At 31.8% G+C, this 22,115-nt stretch overlaps 1 protein-coding gene and 1 pseudogene across 3 annotated transcripts; one reads left to right on the top strand and one right to left on the bottom strand.

Moving 5' to 3' along the window:
* The first annotated feature begins 3,002 nt into the window (after positions 1 to 3,002).
* On the top strand, positions 3,003 to 6,307 carry LOC120197805 (annotated as a pseudogene).
* A 1,456-nt stretch (positions 6,308 to 7,763) lies between these two features.
* LOC120197804 lies at positions 7,764 to 11,697 on the bottom strand. 3 transcript variants are annotated; one of them, XM_039199201.1, is made up of 7 exons: positions 10,951 to 11,210; positions 10,174 to 10,575; positions 9,945 to 10,067; positions 9,676 to 9,834; positions 9,079 to 9,201; positions 8,615 to 8,758; positions 7,764 to 8,365 (listed from the first exon to the last, which is right to left on the bottom strand). In XM_039199201.1, the coding sequence occupies exons 2-7, from the start codon at positions 10,240 to 10,242 to the stop codon at positions 7,892 to 7,894; spliced, it is 1,092 nt and encodes a 363-aa protein (XP_039055132.1). In that variant the 5' UTR covers positions 10,243 to 10,575; positions 10,951 to 11,210; the 3' UTR covers positions 7,764 to 7,891. The 3 variants fall into 3 exon arrangements, with proteins under 3 accessions (XP_039055132.1, XP_039055133.1, XP_039055131.1); XM_039199202.1 differs by lacking the exons at positions 10,174 to 10,575; positions 10,951 to 11,210 and adding an exon at positions 11,477 to 11,697 and having other exon boundaries at positions 9,676 to 9,840; XM_039199200.1 differs by lacking the exon at positions 10,951 to 11,210 and having other exon boundaries at positions 9,676 to 9,840; positions 10,174 to 10,779.
* Between the last annotated feature and the right edge of the window lie 10,418 nt (positions 11,698 to 22,115).

The raw sequence follows: 22,115 nt of genomic DNA on the forward strand, positions 1-22,115 counted from the left end.
TATATAAAAAATCAAAATATATAATAATTTAAAATTCTCACTAGGACATCTACCTCTATCAACCCTTTATGATAATCCCTGCCTATAACTATAAACATCTTTGCTGGTTAGATATCTAACCAAATTTGTTTTATTTTAATTTTTAAAAAAATAATATTTGCATTATGACTTCGAAGATCGGAAAACAAAAGTTCAGGAAAAGAAAAAGAAATTGGGAAAATTTGAATTTTTAATTTATGATTTATGGGAAATGTACGAAAATTAGGAGTTGGAAAAAGTTGAAAAACAAAGCTTCTTAATTAGATTATTGGAAAATAAAAATTCGAAAACAAAGTTTATTAGCTTTGTTCAATGATTGTCTAGTTTGTTTTCAGAATAAAATAGGAAGTATATGATTATAGGGATAAATTGATGTAATATTTAAATATTAAAAATTAAAATAAAATAAAATAAAAAGATTGAAGATTAAATTTTTAATAGAAATGGACTGATTTATTGTTTTTGTTAACATAGATGATTGTTTTAGAAAATTTCTTAATCAATATTTAACAAAAGAATCTATAATCAAATGACTATTTATGTATTTAATCCTTAAATTGATATATAAAATTAGTTATATTAAACATACGTTTTACTAAAACAAGAAATAATGATATTTTTAAGGCATGATTAACAAAATCCTTTAATGCGGAAAAAAGAAAGGTATTTTGGTCGTTTTTTGGGGTCTCAACCCCAATCATTCACTTTTTATTTATTTATTTATTTATCTCGGGGTGACCTACATTCATAACCTCTGTGTAGTAGATTAGGTCACTAGTTCTCGAAAATAACGAAGAATGAGTGCTTTTTTATAAGGCTTCTTAATAAAAATAAATAAATATTTATATATTATACTTAAAATAAATTACACATTTAGCATCTAAACTATCCCTTTTGTTCTATTTGGATCATTTAATTATTTTTCAAAATCATACCTAACAGTAGTTATATTACGTTTTGATTTTATTTTGATAATTTATCGTTAAAAAATTAACAAAACTACTGATATAATATTTTTTTATTTTTCAATAATGATGTGGCATATATTGGTAACATATCAATATCATCATTAATTTTTTGACGATGAGTAATCAAAATAAAACTAAAATATAACATTATGTATGATTTTTAAAAAAATAGTTAAGTGACTAAAATAGAATAAAAGTAATAGTTAGGATAGTAAGAACGAGTTTAACCTATTGTTTATATATTTTGAGTTTACTATATAGGCGGGGGCTTACCCAAATTGAAAACACTGTTAATGGACAAAATTAAGTAAGTATAAAAAATAAAAAAAAAATAAGACGATGAGTTTGAACAAAACTAATCAAAGTAAAAGTGAAAGATAAAGAAGACATATTTTCAAAAGAAAATCATGAGATAACATCACAATTATTCCAATGTTATCATTGAAATAGCAGAAGGGTCCTCCTTCCATGTACGTGGCTGGTGTCATGTTTTTATTCTCTTCTCCCCTCTTTTAATTAAGACTGAAAGTACAAATAAATCCCTAAATTAAGTCTTTAAACTTAGGGGGTGTTCACAGCTAATCTGATTAAAAAAAATAGTCGAAAATCGATCAAAAAAGTTGATAAACTGAAAAAAATTGAAACTGATTTAGTGATTTTTTTACAAGCTGATCGGTTAGGTTCGGTTTCAGTTTGAAAATCCGGAACCGAACTAAATCGATGAAATGGAATATTGAATTTATAAACTTGAAACAAACCCATCAAAAGCACCACTAAATCTCACAAAACCCAGATACAGATTCAATTTTCCTCGACATGCACGTAACAATTTTGTTCTAGATTTTAGTCATTGATGCCAATGAAAAAGATGGTGCAATAAACGATAATAGCAAAGAATGATAGTCTTTTGGTATTTTCTAGGTAAATAGTAAATTGTCAAACAAAACTTAAAAAATGTGTCATTTTACTTTTATGAGTGACTTATTGACAAGAAATTGAAATGATCATTCAGCTCAGTTGGTAGAGCACAAGGTTCTAAACCTTGAGATCGTAGGATTGAGTCTCATGTAGGTCATTTCATAATTTGGAGGTCTCCTACGGAAACTGTTCTCAACTTAGTGTTGGGGGCAGCATACTATCTTACATCCCCTTACCCCATTACATATGGAAACAAGGGACATCCATTTTTTTATTGACGAGAAACTAATTTGTTTATTGATTTGTTAAAATATATATTCTCTTTGTAAGTTTCACAAACTTACATTTGTTAAAATATATATTCTCTTTGGTTTTATTATACATATGTTATTTTTTTATATAAAAAATTCAAAAATTATTTTAAAAAATTAGAATAAAAAAATAGCATAAATTTAAACCGAATCAAGTCACACTTAATTAGATCGGATCGGATTAGATCAGATTTTTTTATAAACATTCAAACCGCAAACATTTATACTTTCAGATCGGATAAATTTTTAACCAAGAACCGATCCAAATCAACCGCGAACACCTCTATTTAAACTATTTTTCGATCAAAATAAAATTTTAAAATATTATATCTAGTCGGCCAAACTTTAAACGCTTATTTTAGTTAAGAAAATGATTATATGTAATAATTTAAAATTTTATTTGGTCTAAAAAATAATTTAAAAACTTAGAAAAAACATAAGTGGAACATGGCAGAGAACCAGTTCTAAGACATCTCCTCGAATGATGTCGGATTCAGATCGAACTTCATCTCCGTCTCTCAGCTCTTGTTCGTTGTTCATCTTTAAATATCCGTCCATTTCAATTTTGGGCAGTTCCATTAAGGCCACGTTTGATTCACAGTATATTTATTTTCCGGGAGGAATGTTATTTTTCCGGATGAAAATATCCATATTTAGATGAGTTATATTACCAATTGTCAGGAAAAAATTAAAACCAACATGAATTTTTTTTTTACTGTATTCCCGGAAATATCTATCATTCCTCTCCCTTAGGTATTTACTCATTCTCGTCCTTGTTGTCTAAAATAACCTTTTTCCCCTCTCCTTCGTTCTACTGAAATCTTCTTCTTCTTCTTTGATTTAACTTAGATATTTGCTTCTGGCATCCATATTTCAGTTTTTATTTTCAATATATTTTTTGGTTTTGAAAGAACCCAAAAAAGAACCCAGAGTGGTGCACCGCTTATCCTTCACTTCTGGGCTTCTTGGTATGAGGCTTCAAAGCAAATGGCCAAAGTCTTTTTTCTATCTATCCATTGATTTCCCCAACGCTCACTTCCATAGGCTTACTTTTTTGTTCCCTTTTTAAGCTACGAATTTCCTATTTTAGAATTCAGATTTGAATTCTACTCATTTCATTTTTCGGTCGGTACTTAAATTTAATATTTAGTTGAATTTTCAGTTTTGTTTTCCGTTTGTGGAAAATTTAGGCGGTGGATTTGATTTGATGAGCCGTCGACGGTGATGAGTGGGTGAGTGGATTTGAGGAGGAATTGAACAAGTGGAAGCAGGTGCAAAAATGTCGGAGGAGGATTTGGTGGATATAAAAGTTCAGGATTTATGATGGGTCGGATATCGGACCGTTTCGATACTCCGCCACATCGACGACAGATATACTTAAGCAAAGAATCGTCTTTGATTGGCCTAAAGGTTTACTGTTTTCATTTCTTTCACTTCTTTTCTAATTACTTATGATGCTTCTGAAGTTGGGTTTCGTTTAGTTATTGAATTTCACATTTTTTGTAAGATTTTTAGGTGAATTTCTGTTACACCATGTTTGGATAAAAAAATATAAAGGAAAAGAAAAGAAAAGAAAGGAAGGGAAAGGAATATTGAGAAAATGAAATGATACACCCATATTTTGTTTGGATAGTCTAAATTAGCAAAGGAAAGGAAAAAGAAAAGTAAAGGAACTTCCGGACTTCGTTTTGTTAATCTGTGGAAATGAAAGAAAAATACTGATTATCATAAAAATTTTCATTTATAATCTCATTATGAAATTTCTTATGTAAAAGTTAAGAGGATAAAAAAATGGGGTAAATGGAAACAAGGTATTTTAAGGAAAAGGAAGGGATATTCAACTCCCCCTCACTTTATTGATCCAAACAGAGGAAAGGATCTCCATTTCCTTAGCTTTCCTTTCCCTTATTTGTTGTCAATCCAAACATAGGGTTAAATTTGTATGGAAAATAACTTATCTATTGAACACTGCCACACTGGTGGAAACAAGCGATCCAGGTCAGAGCTTTGAACCTAATTGTTGTGACCGAAGACTGATGAAGAAGACAATAGGGCTAGTCAGTCAATAAATGAATTAAGAAAGGGTTGTTTTAGAGCAGAAAGGTGTAGCAGAGTTTTAGGGTAGATAAACTTGGAGAAATTATGTCCTTCACTTCGGAAAATACCTATTGATTGCCTAATGAAGAGTGGAGATACTCTTTCTGTAGTGTCATATGTATATTATTTTATGAATTTGGTGCATAATCCATGTCTATATGATTTTATGAGTTGTAAAATGTTCTTATGAATGTATATTCAGATGAAGGCAGTTGGATGTTTAGACATTAAATATTACCCTATCTTTTCAGTTTTTCTAGAATATGCATGTCTGCAATTTATTTCTGACATTTTGCACACGGGTAGAACAGTAAGATCCTCCAAATATATGGAATGAGTGCACCTCTGTTGGATACGTACACGTATATGAAACCCACCCTTAAGCTAGGGAGCTGTGATTTAAATGCTTGTTATAGTTGTAAATCATCATATTGTCATACAACTGTTCCATTGATGTTATCCTCATCATGGTTTTATTTTTGAATAAATGGATTGTTAAAAGAATGGCCTTGATTGGATATCCAATATAGCTAAGTATCCTAAAAAAATGCATCAAATTTTCTCGTTTGAATAAATGGATTGTTAAAAGAATGGTCTTGATTGTATTTCCAATATAACCAAGTATCCTAAAAAAATGCATCAATTTTTCTCGTTTGAATAAATGGATTGTTAAAAGAATGGCCTTGATTGTATTTCCAATATAGCTAAGTATACTCAAAGAGTGCATCAATTTTGCTCATTTGAATAAATGGATTGTTAAAAGAATGGTCTTGATTGTTTGCTTAATATGACTTAAGTATCCTCAAAGAATGCATCAATTTTGCATTGCATTTTTGTTTTAATTTTCTTAAATGTTGCTTCTGCCATTACTTAGGGAAGACACTTGTTCCAAAATCAGTGAATGAAGTAAAGTTGATAAGCTCTGGTAAAATTTTGGAGAACAACAGGACTGTTGGTCTCTGTAAAGTACCCTTTGGTGAAGACTCGGGTGGAGCTATCATAATGCATGTCGTAGTACAGCCATCTCTTGCAAAAGCTAAAACAGGTATTCGCTATCTTTATCTTCTTGTTGGACCATCTTTTGTTGCTCCAACTCTTTACTTCTCTTCAAGTATTAGTTTCTTAAACAGTTCCCTATGCATGTTTGGACATGATTATGGTGATACGAGTATATGACACTCCTTATATATGAAAAAATTTAGTAAAAGTTGAACATAACCATGTCAAGAAGTCCAAGCAACTGAGGAACTATACTTTTCAAATCTCAAGATCTCCTATTTATTTCCATTTAAGCTTGGTTTCTCAATAAAGAAGACACAAGCTGCTTCACACGGATCTGCACTTGCACTACATATAGATAAAACCCTAAACTTTGAATTCTTATAACTGCTAATCAGGGTGTTTAGGTGTACCACTGATATTGTCTTCCCTGTAACTTCGTCATTTATCACTGATGAGCATGCTTCTAGAATTATGATGAACTTATAAAGAGGCCATATTTATCCTTTTTTGCTTCTTTCCTCATTTCTGCGTACTGATAAGATCAATTAAACACCAGAAATTATTAGTAATGGGATTGCTTTTGGTCTTTAAGGTCAATAATCTGAGTCACCAACGTTGTAACATTTCATATATTCGACTTATTCTTGGTTTTCTGTCTAAAACTGAAAAGATCGATGATTCACCCAAAAAGACTGCATGTGGGTGTTCTATTTTATGAAGGCAAACATGCAGAACTGGAAAATTGTTTATGCCCTAAACCATGTTTAGAAGTTAACCGTTCTCTCCGAGTATTTACATGTGTATCTTTACCCCAAAGCCCAAGTGTGGAAGTTCATAATGGAGTGAGTGACAATGCTGTGCATTTTTAGTTCAAAAATTAGCTTTGAATTATTTGTAAAGTTGTATAGACTACTCCACGTAAAGACGAAATGTACACCAAATTGTAAGCATAATGCCTTTGTATAAAATGCTATCCGTTACTAATAATGAAATGTACACCAAATTGTAAGGATAATGCCTTTGTATAAAATAGGTTGCTGCTCGATATTAGATGCTGAGTTATGGGGTATTTATGAAAGTTTGAAGCTTCCATGGGAAATTTAACTCCATACTTGTAAGATATTTATGTTCAACATTAGAATAACTGAGTGGACAAGACAAGACTATCCCTTAATTATGTTCCGAACACCTATTTACTTCTCAATTTAATTCTTTATATCGGGTTGATCCTTATTCCATGTAAGTCTGGTTTAAATTGTTTTACTATATTGGGATGGCAGGGCATTCCTAAAAAAGGGATTAATTGTTACCTCGGCAATGTTAAAAATAAAATTAGGAATGGTTGCTAATGCTTTGTTCCAAACATGGACAAAAGATTCAACAGTCAGATTTTCGAATCGAACTTCAATATTCGGGAATTTCAAATCCACTCAGCAACACCACAAACTATATCAAATTTCAAACAACAATGAAGACCAATCTAGGAGAGAATAATAATAACAACCTCAATCAAGAACTTCAAAATAAAATGCTGAAATTATTGAATGAATAAATATAAATTTTAGTTTTTGTTCTAATTTTAAAAAATGTTTAAATTATAAAATTTAGTTTTGTTATCTTTAAGAGCAAAATGGTTTATCTATTAAAATTTTCATATGCTTATTTAATTAAATCATGATGTAAAATTTTAATATATTTTTAGATAATTAATGTAAAAAATAATATTATTTATAATTAAAATAATACATGATATATTTACTCTTTTATTCTACTCATTTATCTTTTAAATTTTATAAAAAAATTATATATAATTTTTATTAAAAAGTATATAAATTTAAAATAATAAAGTAATATATTTTTATTCTTTTTTATATGAATATTTTAATTTAAATATTTAGAATTTCACTTGTTAACACATATAGCACAAGGACAATTTGGTAAAATATATATTCCAATAATCTCATATTCCTTCAACCAAACACTGTAATCATACATTCCTGTCAAACAAACCAAACACAGTAATGTAACATTCCAGTAATCCTATTCCCTGGTAATCTTATATTCCCACTAGTAATCTTACATTTCGTGAACCAAACGCACCCTAAGGGTAGATTCCATGTTTAACATCGTTTAATAAATGAAAATAGAATATTTTCTCCCAAAAAAAATTGCAAAATTAAAAAATATTATACAGTGTGAACTGAACAGATCATGTCTTTATAATAATATTATATATAGATATAATTACATATATTGCAAACAAACCCAAACCCAACACTAAGATTCAAAAAAAAAAAACTTGACCCGAATCCCAAAAAATCCAAAATTGGACAAATTTGAACCCAAAGTAACCAAAACCCGAAAAAAACCTAAGCCAAACCCGCCCTTGATTGCCACCTCTAACTGTAATCACTGGTCATAAGTGGAGGAAGAAGATTGGAAGATTGCTTAAAATCTGAAAGTGTTACAAATGTCCAAATGGAGATATCATTACAAAGTTATTGAACAAATTTCATATAGCATTGACGCAACAAAATACAGATGAATTCGAACAAATCAGAAACTTGAGGATTCATATGTGAACAGCTTCTTACGACGCTGCAACAACTTCCGATTCCTCCGATGTGACTTCCATCTTCCTTTAATATCACAGGCTTGTTCGGGTTGGTAACGATGTTCGTTTATTTTCTTTGATAACCGAAGCTCCTTGTCCAAGATTTCCGAGTTACGGCTGCCCTTGATACTGTCGGCTTCGGCAAGTAGATCGTTTATCAGCATCTCAGTGGTTTTCGCAGGTATTCCACTTAGATACCAAGAAATGGGTGGGGGAGGAGCGATGGCTGGTTGAATCAGTTGGTCTAAGCTCGCCTTTGTCCCAATCCTTCCTTTACCTCCAGTACATGAACAATACTCTGATAATGTTTTCGGTTTGAAAGGAAAACAGATTTCCTCGTCGACAAAAAGTGGTTCGACTCGCCAGTAACCTTCGAATTTTTTCATGAATCCATTGCTCATTTGTTTGAACCTCATCTGTTAACCAAGATCATTAGAATAAGAGTTATCCACTAGTAAACCTTGCACAATTGCTTAGCAAACAACTTATGCATCGAGCAATACGAACAAGATCAGTTTAGGCAAAAAGCAATCAGGTAAAACTTACATTATTCGGACTCGGGTATTTAGAATAGGTTTTCTATGTATTTAGCGATTCATGGAAGATCAAATTTCCATTATCATTACAAATATACATAAATAATTGGGGGGGGGGGGAAACCATACCGTGTGATCTTCTCTGTTTTGATCCACTAGAACATGAACCGAGATGGTTCCTGACCACCAAAGGAATCTCCAGATAGCTGATTGTTCCACTTCGACCACCTGTCTTTTACCTTCATCGATTAAAACTTTTCTTGATATCACTTCCTGAATCCAGAAAGCAGGTCGTTAAAATAAAAACTGGAAATTTCAAAAACTGCTCGAAACATTGAAGCTATATAAACGTCATTCCCAAATATGGGTAGTTGCTATGTTACTCAGACTTGAGTGCGTGTTTTGAATTCTTTCATATGTTTGGAGGGTCCTTTGAGGACCGTATCCTCATAACCAAGTCCAAAAACATGTCAAACACAAGTATTAGATATCGGTACTTCAAAATAAATGAAGATCCAGAGCAACATAGGGTAATTGTACCATGATATAAAAAACTTCCGATTTATTATTGTGGATGAAAATGTAGCACTCACCTTAACGTTTTTGAAAACTCTCCTGTTATCAGGATCAGTAACAATGTTATACACCTCATCTGGGGGCAACCCGATATCAGCTGTTGCCTTAAGGTGGCAAAGAGAGCCTTTCCCTACACTGACCTGCCAAGAATAACGTTAGATTTCTAGTATTTTACAAAACTGAAGGTAAAATGACAGCATTGTAGTGCAAATATTGGATTTATAATTATCTTTTATTATTAGAAACAAAGTTTTCTCTTCAATGTCGCCTATATGAATGAAATAGTACTATGAAAGTTTCATGCTTTGTTACTTGGATGTAAGTGTTAGACATAAGTATGTGTCTGATGTATGTTTCATTATTTCAAAATTTCATATATTTATAGTCATTGGAAGATCATATCCCAATGTTTATGCCCAGGATAAGCATCGAATATTAATATCAGACACAAGTGCATCACGAAAAATGAAGAGTCAAAGCAACATAAGTGTTGTGTTCTTGACCAATCTCATGTGAAAATCCTTGGTCTATGATATACACCATGTTTAAGACAAAGGGTGAAACCAGCACCATTCTTGAGAATAAAACCATAAATTTTCCCAATACCTCTTTACCTCTATTTCAGGAGGTGGATGGACCCATGAAGGATTTCCTCTCCAAGCTTGCAATTGTTTCTCACGATCTGTCCACAATCCGGTAGATAAACGGTTCTTCTTCTCAATAAAAGAGTTCACCGGTTTTATTTTGTCACCATATTTAGCTAATCTCTTGAGTTGTGTCTACCGAAAAGAAGGGGGAATTTGTCAGTCAAATTCTAATTGAGAAAAAATGATCTATCAGCATGGCATCATAAAATTCATGAAACATAAAAGCTATGGCTAACCTTAAGACAGTTTTGAAGTTTGTGTGGAAGTTGAACAAGAAAGACAGAAAATACTGGATCAAGAACCTTGGATTTTCCATCCCTGGGAATATCTATGCTTATTTTTCCCCCTTCCATTCTCACCTGTGAAATATGAATATTAACGCAAACGTTAATCCGTTACCAATTAAAAGATGTATTCTTATCCTTCCTAAATTTCTAAAATTTTGGACGGATAGCGGAAATTTTCATCTCTGCTTGGCAGCAAGATACTTTGATAACTACTATAGCTTTTAGTTATGTTGCCCTGAGTTTTCATTTTTCTTAAATGCCCATATTTGACACATGTTCCAATATGGGTATGGAGACATGACCACCAAAACTAAAAAAACAAAAATTGATATACTTGCAATCTGACACTCACGACCGAGAAAGTGTAACACAGGCACTTAGGTATCAGTTTCTTGACTGCATTGCATTTTCTTCTAATTTTTTCCATAAATTTGAAGATTCCTTGGAGGATCATATAATCACACTCATCTCCGAAAAAGTGCCCAACAGAGGTGTTGGATATTAGTACTTCAAGAAAAGAAGAGTTGCAACAAAGTAATCTTATGTACCAAAGATAAGAAAAAACAGACCCTTAATTAAACTAACAAGGCACACAAAATTATACATTCTTTAGGATTATTTGTTGTCTCTGTAACATAGGGCCTTAGAGCATAGACATTAGTAAGAATTCATATTCCAGTTCAGCGTTCAGGTCGGATCAGGAACATTATGATGCATCTTCAATTTCATCTACAGTTCTAGGATTCGGTGAGAGTGTTTGACGTGAATAGATATCGAATAGATGTTCAATGTTTTTCATATAGTTGGAAGGTCTTAAGAGGATCATATACCCTACTATAGTCTAAATAAGCATCAAATTCGGGGTCAAAAACACGAATGCCAGATACAAGAGTCATAGCAATATAGTTTTTCATCAGGTGATTAACTACATCTCTTAAAGGAAGTATATTTTTACTTGGAAACCTTGGAAGAACTCCTACAATAAGATAAAATTAGCAATAATCCCCAAAGACAAACCTTCGAAACAATTAATCAAATGAAGCTAATATTTAAGGCAATGCCAGATACAAGATTTAAGCATAAATGAAACAATCTTGAGACAAATTCTTAGCACTAAACCATGGCTTTCAGCGAAATTCAGGATTCTCTTTTAAGACAGGTACATTGGAATCACTATCCATCAATACTATGTTTCGAATATTTAAATTCCAATTTCATTTGTTAAAAAATATGAAATTCAAAATCATAAATGTCTGCATGAATTTCAAATTCACCAGTAAATAGATATTAATTTACACCATTCTAAAATCCAGAATCCAAATTCCCAAATGCAACCCGAAAACGTTATGATCAAAAGACAAAGGCAGAGACTAGAAAACCCAGAAACGGAAACAAAAACGAACATCCCAGTAGAAATCTAACAGCATTTGCAATGAAAAATTAAGAGAGAAAAAATCAGAGAAAAAGGGGGTTCAACTTACAGGATAAATCCGGGGTCAAGAATATTCATTCCAGTTGAGATTCCAGGCGAAAGGAAACAAAAAACAAAACCCAGAATTTAAAATTCTGAAAATTGAGAGTGGATAGCTTTTTGCTTTAGAAGAGTAGAAGTTGGGCGGCAAAAGAGATGAAACACGCGAATCCAAGGGCGGTAACGAGCTTGGTCTTCGGAAAGTAAGAAAGTTTTCAACCATTCAAAGAAAGGAAACTTGCTGAAAATAGATCTAAAAAAGCTGATCCTAACTCAATTATTAGCGTAAAGTATATAAATGGTCACTGAACTTTTCAGATAATTACATTTAGATCTTTAAACATTTTAAACTTGTAATACAATCATTTAACATTTAGTTCGTTTCCAATATGATACTCGATGTAACGACTGTTTCACTATTGTTAGAGTAAATTATATAAATGGTCACTGAACTTTTTAGGCGCTTGCTTTTAGGTCTCCTAACTTTTAAAACTTACAACACAATCACTAATTATATTTTATACCCCAAATTCTAAAATACTTCAATTACATATCCAATCCCAAATTTATAATCCATTTTCAAAATCTGTCATAATAAACTGAACTTGAAGCAGCAACCATAAACCCTCAAAACATAACCCAAAATATTAAATTTCCCCACCAATTAACCCAACATAATCAACAACATTTAGTTCATTTTGGGTCTATAACAATAAGTGATTATGTTGGGTTTAGGATTTAAAAGTTATATTTAACCAACTATAAGTGAACAATACTCAATTCGATCTGAAAAAATTATTTTTCGACTTGAATTGATTCAAAAAATTTGATACAAATTGACTTTGAGTTGTGATTTCATAAACTCAACTTAAAAAAAATAAAGTTAAAATCGAGTTGTAAAATACAACTCGAATATCTCAAAATTTTTAGTAATTAGTGGACTATTTTTTAAGTTTGAGTCAAGTCCCTTGACTCTGTATGATATATTTATATCACATATGGGAAAAATATGAAGAAATGTATGTATTATATATGGTTAAAAAAACTATTTAAATTAGAATCAAATAATATTATAGTATTATAAATATTTATAATTAAATTTAAACAGAAACTCAAAAATTCAATTCAATTCAACTTGATTTAAATTTTATAAACTCAAATCGAAATTTTTTTGAGTCAACTATTTTATAAACTAAACTGAATTAGAATAAAATAATACTATAATATGATAAATATTTATAATTAAATTTAAACAGAAACTCAAAAATTCAATTCAATTCGACTTTATTTAAATTTTATAAACTCAAATCGAAAAAAAATCGAGTCAACTATTTTATAAACTGAATTGAGTATTTAGCTCCAACATAACCCTAAACCCTAAACTCAACATAATCACTTATTGTTCACTTATAGTTGGTTAAATTTTTTGAAATGGCTATATTTTGAGGGTTTAGGGTTACTGCTTCAAGTTTAGTTTGTTATAGTAGATTTTAAGAATGAATTATGAATTTGGGGTTGAGTATGTAATTAAAGTATTTTGAAGTTTGAGGTTTAGAATATAATTGAAGTATTTTGGATTTTGGGGTTTAGAATGTAATTGATGATTGTGTTGTAAATTTTAAAAGTTGGGGGGACCTAAATGCAAGCACCTGAAAAGTTCAGTAACCATTTATATAATTTACCCTAACGGAAGTGAAACGGTCTTTACGTCGGGGACCATATTGCAAATGAACTAAATGTTTAGTTACTATATTGCAAGTTTTAAAAGTTAACAGACTTAAATGCAAGTGTGTAAAAAGTTTAGTGACCATTTATATACTTTACCCTAATTATTATTGAAACCAACCAAAGAATGGAGGAAACGAGTATCAAATTTCGATTTGGTTTTATTCCAACTGAATTTGGAGAGGTGCTTTATTCCTTTTCAGACAAATCAGATAAGGGATTAAAGTTCATGGTCGTGATTAAGTTTGACTTCTATTAAAATGTGTTTACATTCGTTATTTTAAATTAATATGTTTATGTATATGCAGATGCAGATGCAGACGCAGACATACGCTTAGTTTAGGGCGGATGAATGTTGAACTTCAAATTGAATTATTTTCAATATTTATTTGTTTTATTTATTGTATTTGTTTTAAAATTTTATTTATATTTATCTCGTATAAAAATTTTATATTGTTAATATATATATATATTAAAAAAAGAAGTTACTCTTATTAAAAAGTGAAAATATCATCAACATGGGTTGGTTCAAGTGGTAAGCAGTTTGATATCGTTTAAGCATGTTTCGAGTTCGAGATATTGTGTATGCAGAAAATTCTCACTGAAAGACTCACCAACCAAAACTAGGTGTGCAACGAGGATCGATCTGAATTAGTCAGGGTAAAACCCTGGAACCAGAAGGTATAGATGCTCATTTTATCTTGGATTTTCCCCTTCGAGTTTTCGTTTGTGATTATATATTATTAATTAGTTTGAATTGTTGGTTTAGGCTATTTAATTATATTTGGGTATTTAATTATATACATATGCATTGTAGTGTGTATATTATATGGGTTCATATATTATATTATCACTTGTTATATTATAATTAATTATTAGTTATTATTATTAGTTATGCATGTGTCTATCTATCTATATATATATATATATATATATATATATATATATAATATTATTTGTTAGTTATTATCATTAGTTGGGTATATTATCAGCTACGTATTTTTATTAATTGTTAGTTATTAATAATGATTATGTGACTTTCTATATATATGCATATTATTTTTTACGTAATTGTATGGTTGATCATCGCTTTATAGGTTTGTATATATATATATACATCTATACATCTATTATATATTGTTATTATTGTTGGGAAATAAACCGGGTACGAGTAATTTTCTTATAGTCAGATTAGTGAGAATACAAAATAAAAGCGGAAAAATAATACTCGAAAAATTGATAACGGAGTTCAGCCAATTGTGCTTACGTCTCCGGACTGCTGCAGATCTTTTACTAAAGAGAAAAAATTACAGGTGTTTACAAAACACACTTGAGAGAGAACTGGAAGATTTTGGGATGATTTTGAAGCTAAATGGATTAGGGTATTTATAGTCGAACTTAGAGACTAATCTTATAAATAAACTAAAGTGTGTAATGGCTAAAATGTAATTAACCCAAAAATATTTTAATTAAAGAATTGGGGTTCGGTGCCACTTTGCTTAAAATGCCAAGCATTTAGGCGGTGGCACACAATCCCTTTTTTGACTTTTCTTTCCTCCAACAATTATAAGTATATATCTCATTAGTTATATTATTATATATATATAATATAATGTGTATACGATAATATATATACATGCAACCTAAAAATTAAAAACAAAATATTAAACACTTTATTAATTTTGGTTACAGGCCCAAATATTACAACTAATCAACACACAAGGCTCGAGATGTAACTCAACCCAAATCCAATAACCTAATCTGATAGGGTTTGAAGAAACCCTAGCTTCCATCAAGTCCCAGCGCCACCGAGCCTCAACTGTCGGATCAAGAATGAGTCTAACGATCCATATTAGGTCTGATCTAGGGTATGTTTACCTTGGAATGTTGCTACCGCTGCCAATGCATTTGAACCGTTGGATCTGACCAACGATCCAACGGTCCATCTTCAACTCGAGTAGACCAACCGATCAGATCTGTGCATTCGACATATACGGGCCCTACCAAATGCTCCACGCGCCTGTGGGTCTGAGTCACACAGCCACCATCGTTCGTACCTGCTACAATGGTCCAAAACGCCTGTAAGGAGCAATTTGTCGATGAGCAAAATCCCTCTGTCATAGCAGAAGGCCTCCCTTCTCGTACATGCAAAACAAACAAAAAGGGAACATATTAAAGGTGGCATTTTTATGGGATAAAAAATTAGAGGATACATAAAAAACACACGAGCAAAAGAAAAGGGGGACGATTTATTTGTTCTCACCGAAAACAGAACTGAAAAGGTAAAAAATAAAAGAGAGGTTTCTTCCCTTTTTATGAGTGAACCAGACATCCAAAAAAAGGGAAAACATTGAGAGGAAAGAAATTCACATTTCCCGTCGAAAAAGGAGCCTCGCCGTCCCCTGGATCTAAAACGTCTTTAAGTCGTCGTAGGTAAAGATTATTTGGGACCTGTTTGGGGGTTGAGGGTTAGTTTTTAGTAGGAGTTTTGTTTATTTTCGGGTTATGAGTTTGTTTGGTTGCAATATAGTGGTCTTTTAGTCCCTCGTCCAGGGTGTTAGGGGAGACGACCATGGCGATCGTGGGTTCAAAAGTGAAAAAGAAAGAGATAAGGGGTAGTAGAGAAAAAAATGGCGGGTTAGAGAGAAAAAGGAAAAAATGATAGCTAAAAAATGGGCTAGGGTTAATTTTTTACCCAAATGTTATATATATATATATATATATATTTTGTAACCCCCTAGACCCGGCCTATGCGTTTCGACTAAGTCTAGTGGATCACATTATGATTATTAAAGACATTTTTCGCAACCGTTATTCCATCAATATAAAATCACATTATAAATAACATGAAATTATAAACAAATTATACTATCAAGATCCAACTCGTAAATATAGTACAAATAAATAATAATTTAATTTAAAACATGTCTTCAAATTCAAAATCACAATAAACCGAGCAGTATTAGCAAAAGAGTTATCATTATAAAATCCGATATTTTAAAATAAGGTCCATGTCACCAAAATAAAATCAACTTGCCAGATAAAACATTACAATCTGATTTACTTCAAGAGATATGTTGATCCTCTAAGTGCTCGAACCAAGGTATCTAACCAACAGTATCTGAAAGGGGGAAACATTTTCAAAAGGTGAGCTAGGCTCAGTGTGTCCCAACATTTCCATAAAATCACAATAGGTACAAATCATAGTCCAGTAATCTCACAAATTCGTAAAAGAGTTTAACTTTTTGAAAATCATAGAGTAAACCCTTTTCTGGTACACCATTAGTAGTTCCCAAAATTATTTTCCATATAGCTTACTTTATGCACATAGCAAAAAGAAAGCCGACTTAAGGATAGACTCTGAAGATTGTATCCTTAAGCCCAAGTCAATAAGTCCATATAGCTTACCCTAAGCACACAGCAAAGGAAAGCCGACCTAATGAAACATCTTGGGGCCCTCAAGAGTCACATTAAGCCCAGTTAGCTTGATCAGAGCTATTCCATCGTAATTCAATTCCAAAATTCAATTGCACCGTGACATAAATTCCATAAATCCAAAAACATGGTAATCATATACCATTTCAAAACAAAAATTTGATAGCAGCCATATTCCATAAATTGTCACATTAAATTGGTGCATCCATAAAACAATAACCAATGAATTCGGTGTACCACATATTAAAACCAATAAAACAGTTCAATAATAAGTAGGGAACACACCTCGACAATAGATTCAAATAACAAATCTATTGATTGCTGGTTTCACCACGCTCTGCTACAGTTTTCGAAAGGGTGAATACTGGCACACGTGGTTTAACTGATCTAGAAGAGCTGGGTCGAGCTGTCGAACGATCCGGAGAGTCTCTTGTACCTTCAAACAATAATATTTATCAGTCTCAAATCCTATTTAATTGTTCAAAGCTAAACTTCTTAAGTATATACGCATTTTTCGGGTTTGACTATCAATTTGAGGTATTTCGAGTCTGAATTTGGCCAAACAGATTGCGGAATCGGAATCAGGGCGTCGAAAAACATAAAGTATGACTTTTCGAAAATTCAAATTCTTGGTCAAAGTCAAAGTCAAAGTCAACCACTTTGACCGTAGATTTGGAGACCTTCGGATTCGAATTTGACAAAACGGACCACGGAAACGGATTCGGCACGTCGAAAACTATCAGGATAGGTATACTCGGAAAAGATTAACGGTCGTTTAATGCTCGGTCAAAACCATTCTAAGTTTTGGTCAAAGAAAGTCAACGGTCAACGGTCGGGCCGGGTCAACGGTCGGGTCGGGTCAGACCGGTCAAACCGGTTCAGACCGGTCAAACCGGTTCAGACCGGTCAAACTGGTTCGAACCGGATGAAACCGGTCAAACCGGTCAGAATCGGTTGAAAACTGGTTAAACCGGTTTCCAGCAGCCACTCGCCCTGCGGCGGCGCGTGTGGCGCGTGAGGCGTCCTCCGGGGCCCTAAAAATCCCGAAAAAATTTCTAAAAATTATTTTGAGCGATTTCAAGATACTTACAACGATCGGTTCAAATTTTTGAACGGCGGAGAGCTCGATTTCAAATCGGCCGAATCTTTGACTGTACCACCTCCTCACGCGCTGCCGTCTACGGCGGACAAGGTTGACACCGGTGAACTCGGAACGGCACAAGGAACACGATGGTGCGGGAGGTGTCGTAAACGGAGCAACGATCAGCGGTGAATTTAAGATTTCCTCGGCGATAGAGCTAACAAAACCGTCGCTACTTTGACTGGAAATTCCCGACGTTTGGCCGCGTTTCGCTTCAATTAATTTGAAGGGTTTGTTCCTCGCTCGATGATGAACACAACGGTGGTTTCAAAACAACGATCGGAATTCGGACAGCGTTTGGATCGGACTTGAAAATGGAGGTGTGAGAGGAAGAAAATTGAAGAAAAGCTTTTGTGTTTTCTTATTGAAATCAGAAAACACGTTAGTTATAACAAACTTGCCGACACTTTTAGGGGAAATTCAGGGCTTGGTCCCTGAATTTCCTTTACTTTGAAAATGGCATACAAGTTTTCATAAATTATACTTTAGTCACTTAATTTCACCCATTTTCACAATTTACCTCCAATTTCAATTAAATATTATTTTGAAAATCGGGTTGTTACATATTTGGTCGCCAAAACGATGTCGTTTCGTCTAGGGTAAGGGATCCCATTTCAGCGCCTGATGATGGGTTATTTGTTGTATAGGCCATGCCAATTTTCATTTAAATTCATTTTAATCCTCAAATCAAGGTTTTTATGTTTCTAATTTTGTCTCTATATTTTACACACATTTCATTCCAGTCCCAATTATTATTTTTTAATTTATGTTGTTTTAGACATTTGGCTTCTAAGTTTTTGCATATTTCATTTTAGTCCATCTTGTTTGTTTGTTTGTATTTCGTACTATTTATACATTCAACACGTTATTTTCATGATTCGCATTTTAGTCCAACGCATGTTTGTGGGTTTATTCTTATTTCAGTGCCTGTAATTCTATTAGGTTGCATTTTCGTCCAACAATATGCTTATTTAATTTATTTGTTGTTTTGCACTTTGCCCACCTGTTTTTGGTATTTGTTGTTTTAGTCCTCCATAACATCAATATATATATATACATGTAAATATGCATAGTATGGTCCATATGTAATATATTTTGTTTTGCCTATAGGTATAGGTATTCATATATTTAAAATATGTTTTCTATCTAAGATAATATTATGTTGTGCTTGTGCAATCTTCTCTCTCTATAAGATTACACAAGCACAACATAATATCTTAGATAGAAAACATATTTTAAATATATGAATACCCATATCTATAGGCAAAACAAAATCTATTACATATGGACCATACTATGCATATTTATAAATAGTTCTTAATTCTCGTCTTAATATTTTTATGCATATACCAAATATAACATGATAAACATTTTCTTTCAATTATTATATGAGCTAGTATTAAAGGTATTTATTATATGTTACTTTAAAATAGTTATAATATGTATTTGCTTAATCGAATTTAAATATCATTAATCCTTAACATGTTTATAGATTATACAAATAGCTGCATTTGCATATGCATGTGCTCCTTTGAATGCATTGATCTAGGTTCCATAATTTATATAAGTATGTGACACTCCTTAGCTAATAGGTATGATACACTTACAAGCATAACTCCATTCGATTCAAATAATTAGATTAAGGGTAATACTCTTTCATTTTAAGGTTGTTTTAAAATAGCTGTTTTAACGTATAAGAAAGTCATTTTATGATAATCTTAAGATGAAAGTGTATCCCGTCAAGATAAACCCTAAGAATTTATCTGCACCGAAAATTTGGGAACGAGAGAAAAAGAAATGGTCGTCTGTTTAAATTTTTCGAGAAAAGATTGTTAGAAGTTATAAAAGGTCCGATCTCGACGTCTTTAAATAATCGAATATCCTTCTTCTTTTTAATAGGATTGTAGACACTCATTTTCTTCCGATTTTATTTATTTATATATATATATATATATATATATATATATATATTATATATAATCTGCAAATGTTTTTGAAATACATATAATATATATAGTTTTGAAAATATTTTTTTGAAATATATATAATATATAGTTTTTAAAAAAACATTTTGAAAATATATAATATAGGGTTTTTAAAACATTTTGAAAACCTATATAATATATAGTTTTGAAATCATTTAAAAAATATATAATATATAGTTTTTTAAAAAAATATTATGAAAAACTTATATAATATATAGTTTTAAAAACTTTTTTTGAAAAATTATATAATATATAATTTTAAAAAATATTTTTTGAAAACTTATATAATATTTTTTAAATCATTTTTGAAAACTATATAATATATAGTTTTGAAAACTTTTTAAAAAAAATATATAATATATAGTTTAAAGATGTTTTTAGAAATATATATATCATATAGTTTATATTATATTATTATTAGTATATTATTATTATTATTATTATTATTATTATTTTAGTTATTTATTTATTAATTCTTTTTATTTTCTTCGGTCCAGATGCAAGGTTATGGTCCAAACGGTCCAACAGGTTTGGGGCCTGACCCAGCCCAGAATCGAAACCCAAAAAGCTAGGGTTTTCACATCTTAGTCAGGCATCGCATAATAGGGAAACAGAGGGGGGCGCGTGAGGCCACGCTCCAGTCAACATCGAACGACCGACCGAGCTCCCCGGGATTGACCCATCCCGGGGTAACCGATCACACATGACCAACTAGACCCCACAGTTAACAAAGATCGAACAAACAGTGGGGGTACCATCATCGATCAACAGAGCAAATCGAAAGACAACACAAAACCCACGGGAACCGAGACACGACAATACCAAACCATCAACACCAAAAACCATCATCAAAACATCCAACAAGCTACAAGAATACATCAACACAGAATCGTCGAGCCACAACAAACAAAAAAAAAACAATGCATCGAACCACAACAAATCACAAATCAACCAACCCATAACAACATACAACCGAGCCATCGGAAGAAAACCAGAGGAAGAGAAGAAGATCCTCACCACCGTGCGAAACGTCAGGAACACCAACGATCATCTATTTCTCGGTTTATTTTCGAAAAGGTAACCTCTAGATCTGCGAATCTAGGAGGATTTTTATGGGATGCTAAGTTGATTTTCGGGTTGGGAAAGGTGAGAGGAACGCGTGGAGGCATTTTTGTTTTTCCGGTCGTCGTCGGCCTCTGTCGGCAGGCGGTCGTTGTCGGTTTCCCTTTGATGAGGGAGGGCTAGAGAGAGGCGAGAGAACCAAGTTTCTTTCTTTTTGTAGAGAGAGAGGGGAAATGGGAGATATGAGATTTTGGTTGAATTTGACCCTTGTTTTAGGCCTTATATAATCCCCACGAAACGACGTAGTTTTAATGGGGGTGGTTTGTAATTTGGCTTAGGGGATAATATCATCAAGAGTCCCTCATCCTTTGTAATGTCATTTTCTAGCCATGGATTGAACTTTTAATTTATTTTATTTTGAGCATCAATGTTTCAATTCTTTGATTTTAGTCTGACTCTTATTTGTTTTGTTATTTTCATTAAAATTTGACTTTGGATATTATATTTGAAAATATTTTATTTTAGTCCATGTCTCGTTTAGATTTAATTATTTTTAGTACCCAACCCTTATTTTTTTTAAATTTTTATTTCATTTCCGTTTTTTTTTTCTTTTTTACTAGTTTTTTCTATTTTAACATTTTTTTTATTTTTTTTATTTTTTTCTTCATATTGTTTTTATTTTATTTAATATTTTTCTTATTTTTTTCTTTTATTTCCCTTAAATTTATTATTTTATTATGTTTAATTTTGTTTTTGTTTTTTTATTCAAATTTTTATTTGATTTATCAATGTTTATTTTTATTTATCTTCTCTTCCCTCCTTTGATTTATTAATTTAGTTAATTTTATTATTATGTTTTTATGTTTGTATATTTAACATTTACTTATTTCTTTATCTAACCTTTTCAACTTTTTTTAAAAGAACTTCAACAAATCTAAGGTAAGTAATTCAGATCGGGTTTTTAATTTTTAATTTTAATTTTTCGCAATTAAAGACAACCGACAAATTAATTGGTACCGAAAGGGCGGTTCAAGGGTGCTAATCATTCATTTGTCGTAACTGATTCCCGAACTCGACACATTTTTTGTAAAACGCAGATCAGGTAAGATGGTATCCGATCTACCTAAATATTTTTTTAAATGATCGGTGGCGACTCTAACCTAATCAATTCAAGTCGAAGCCCAATTCCAGACCCAACCGAAAGACTGCCGCGACAAGGATTGATAATTTTTAATTTAATTTACTTTATTTTATTATCATTCGTGCATTGAATTTTTTTTTTTGATAAATAAAAGAATATT

This window comes from Hibiscus syriacus, unplaced genomic scaffold (assembly GCF_006381635.1).
Source record: "Hibiscus syriacus cultivar Baekdansim isolate YM2019G1 unplaced genomic scaffold, ASM638163v2 tig00117056_pilon, whole genome shotgun sequence".
Lineage (NCBI taxonomy): Eukaryota > Viridiplantae > Streptophyta > Magnoliopsida > Malvales > Malvaceae > Hibiscus > Hibiscus syriacus.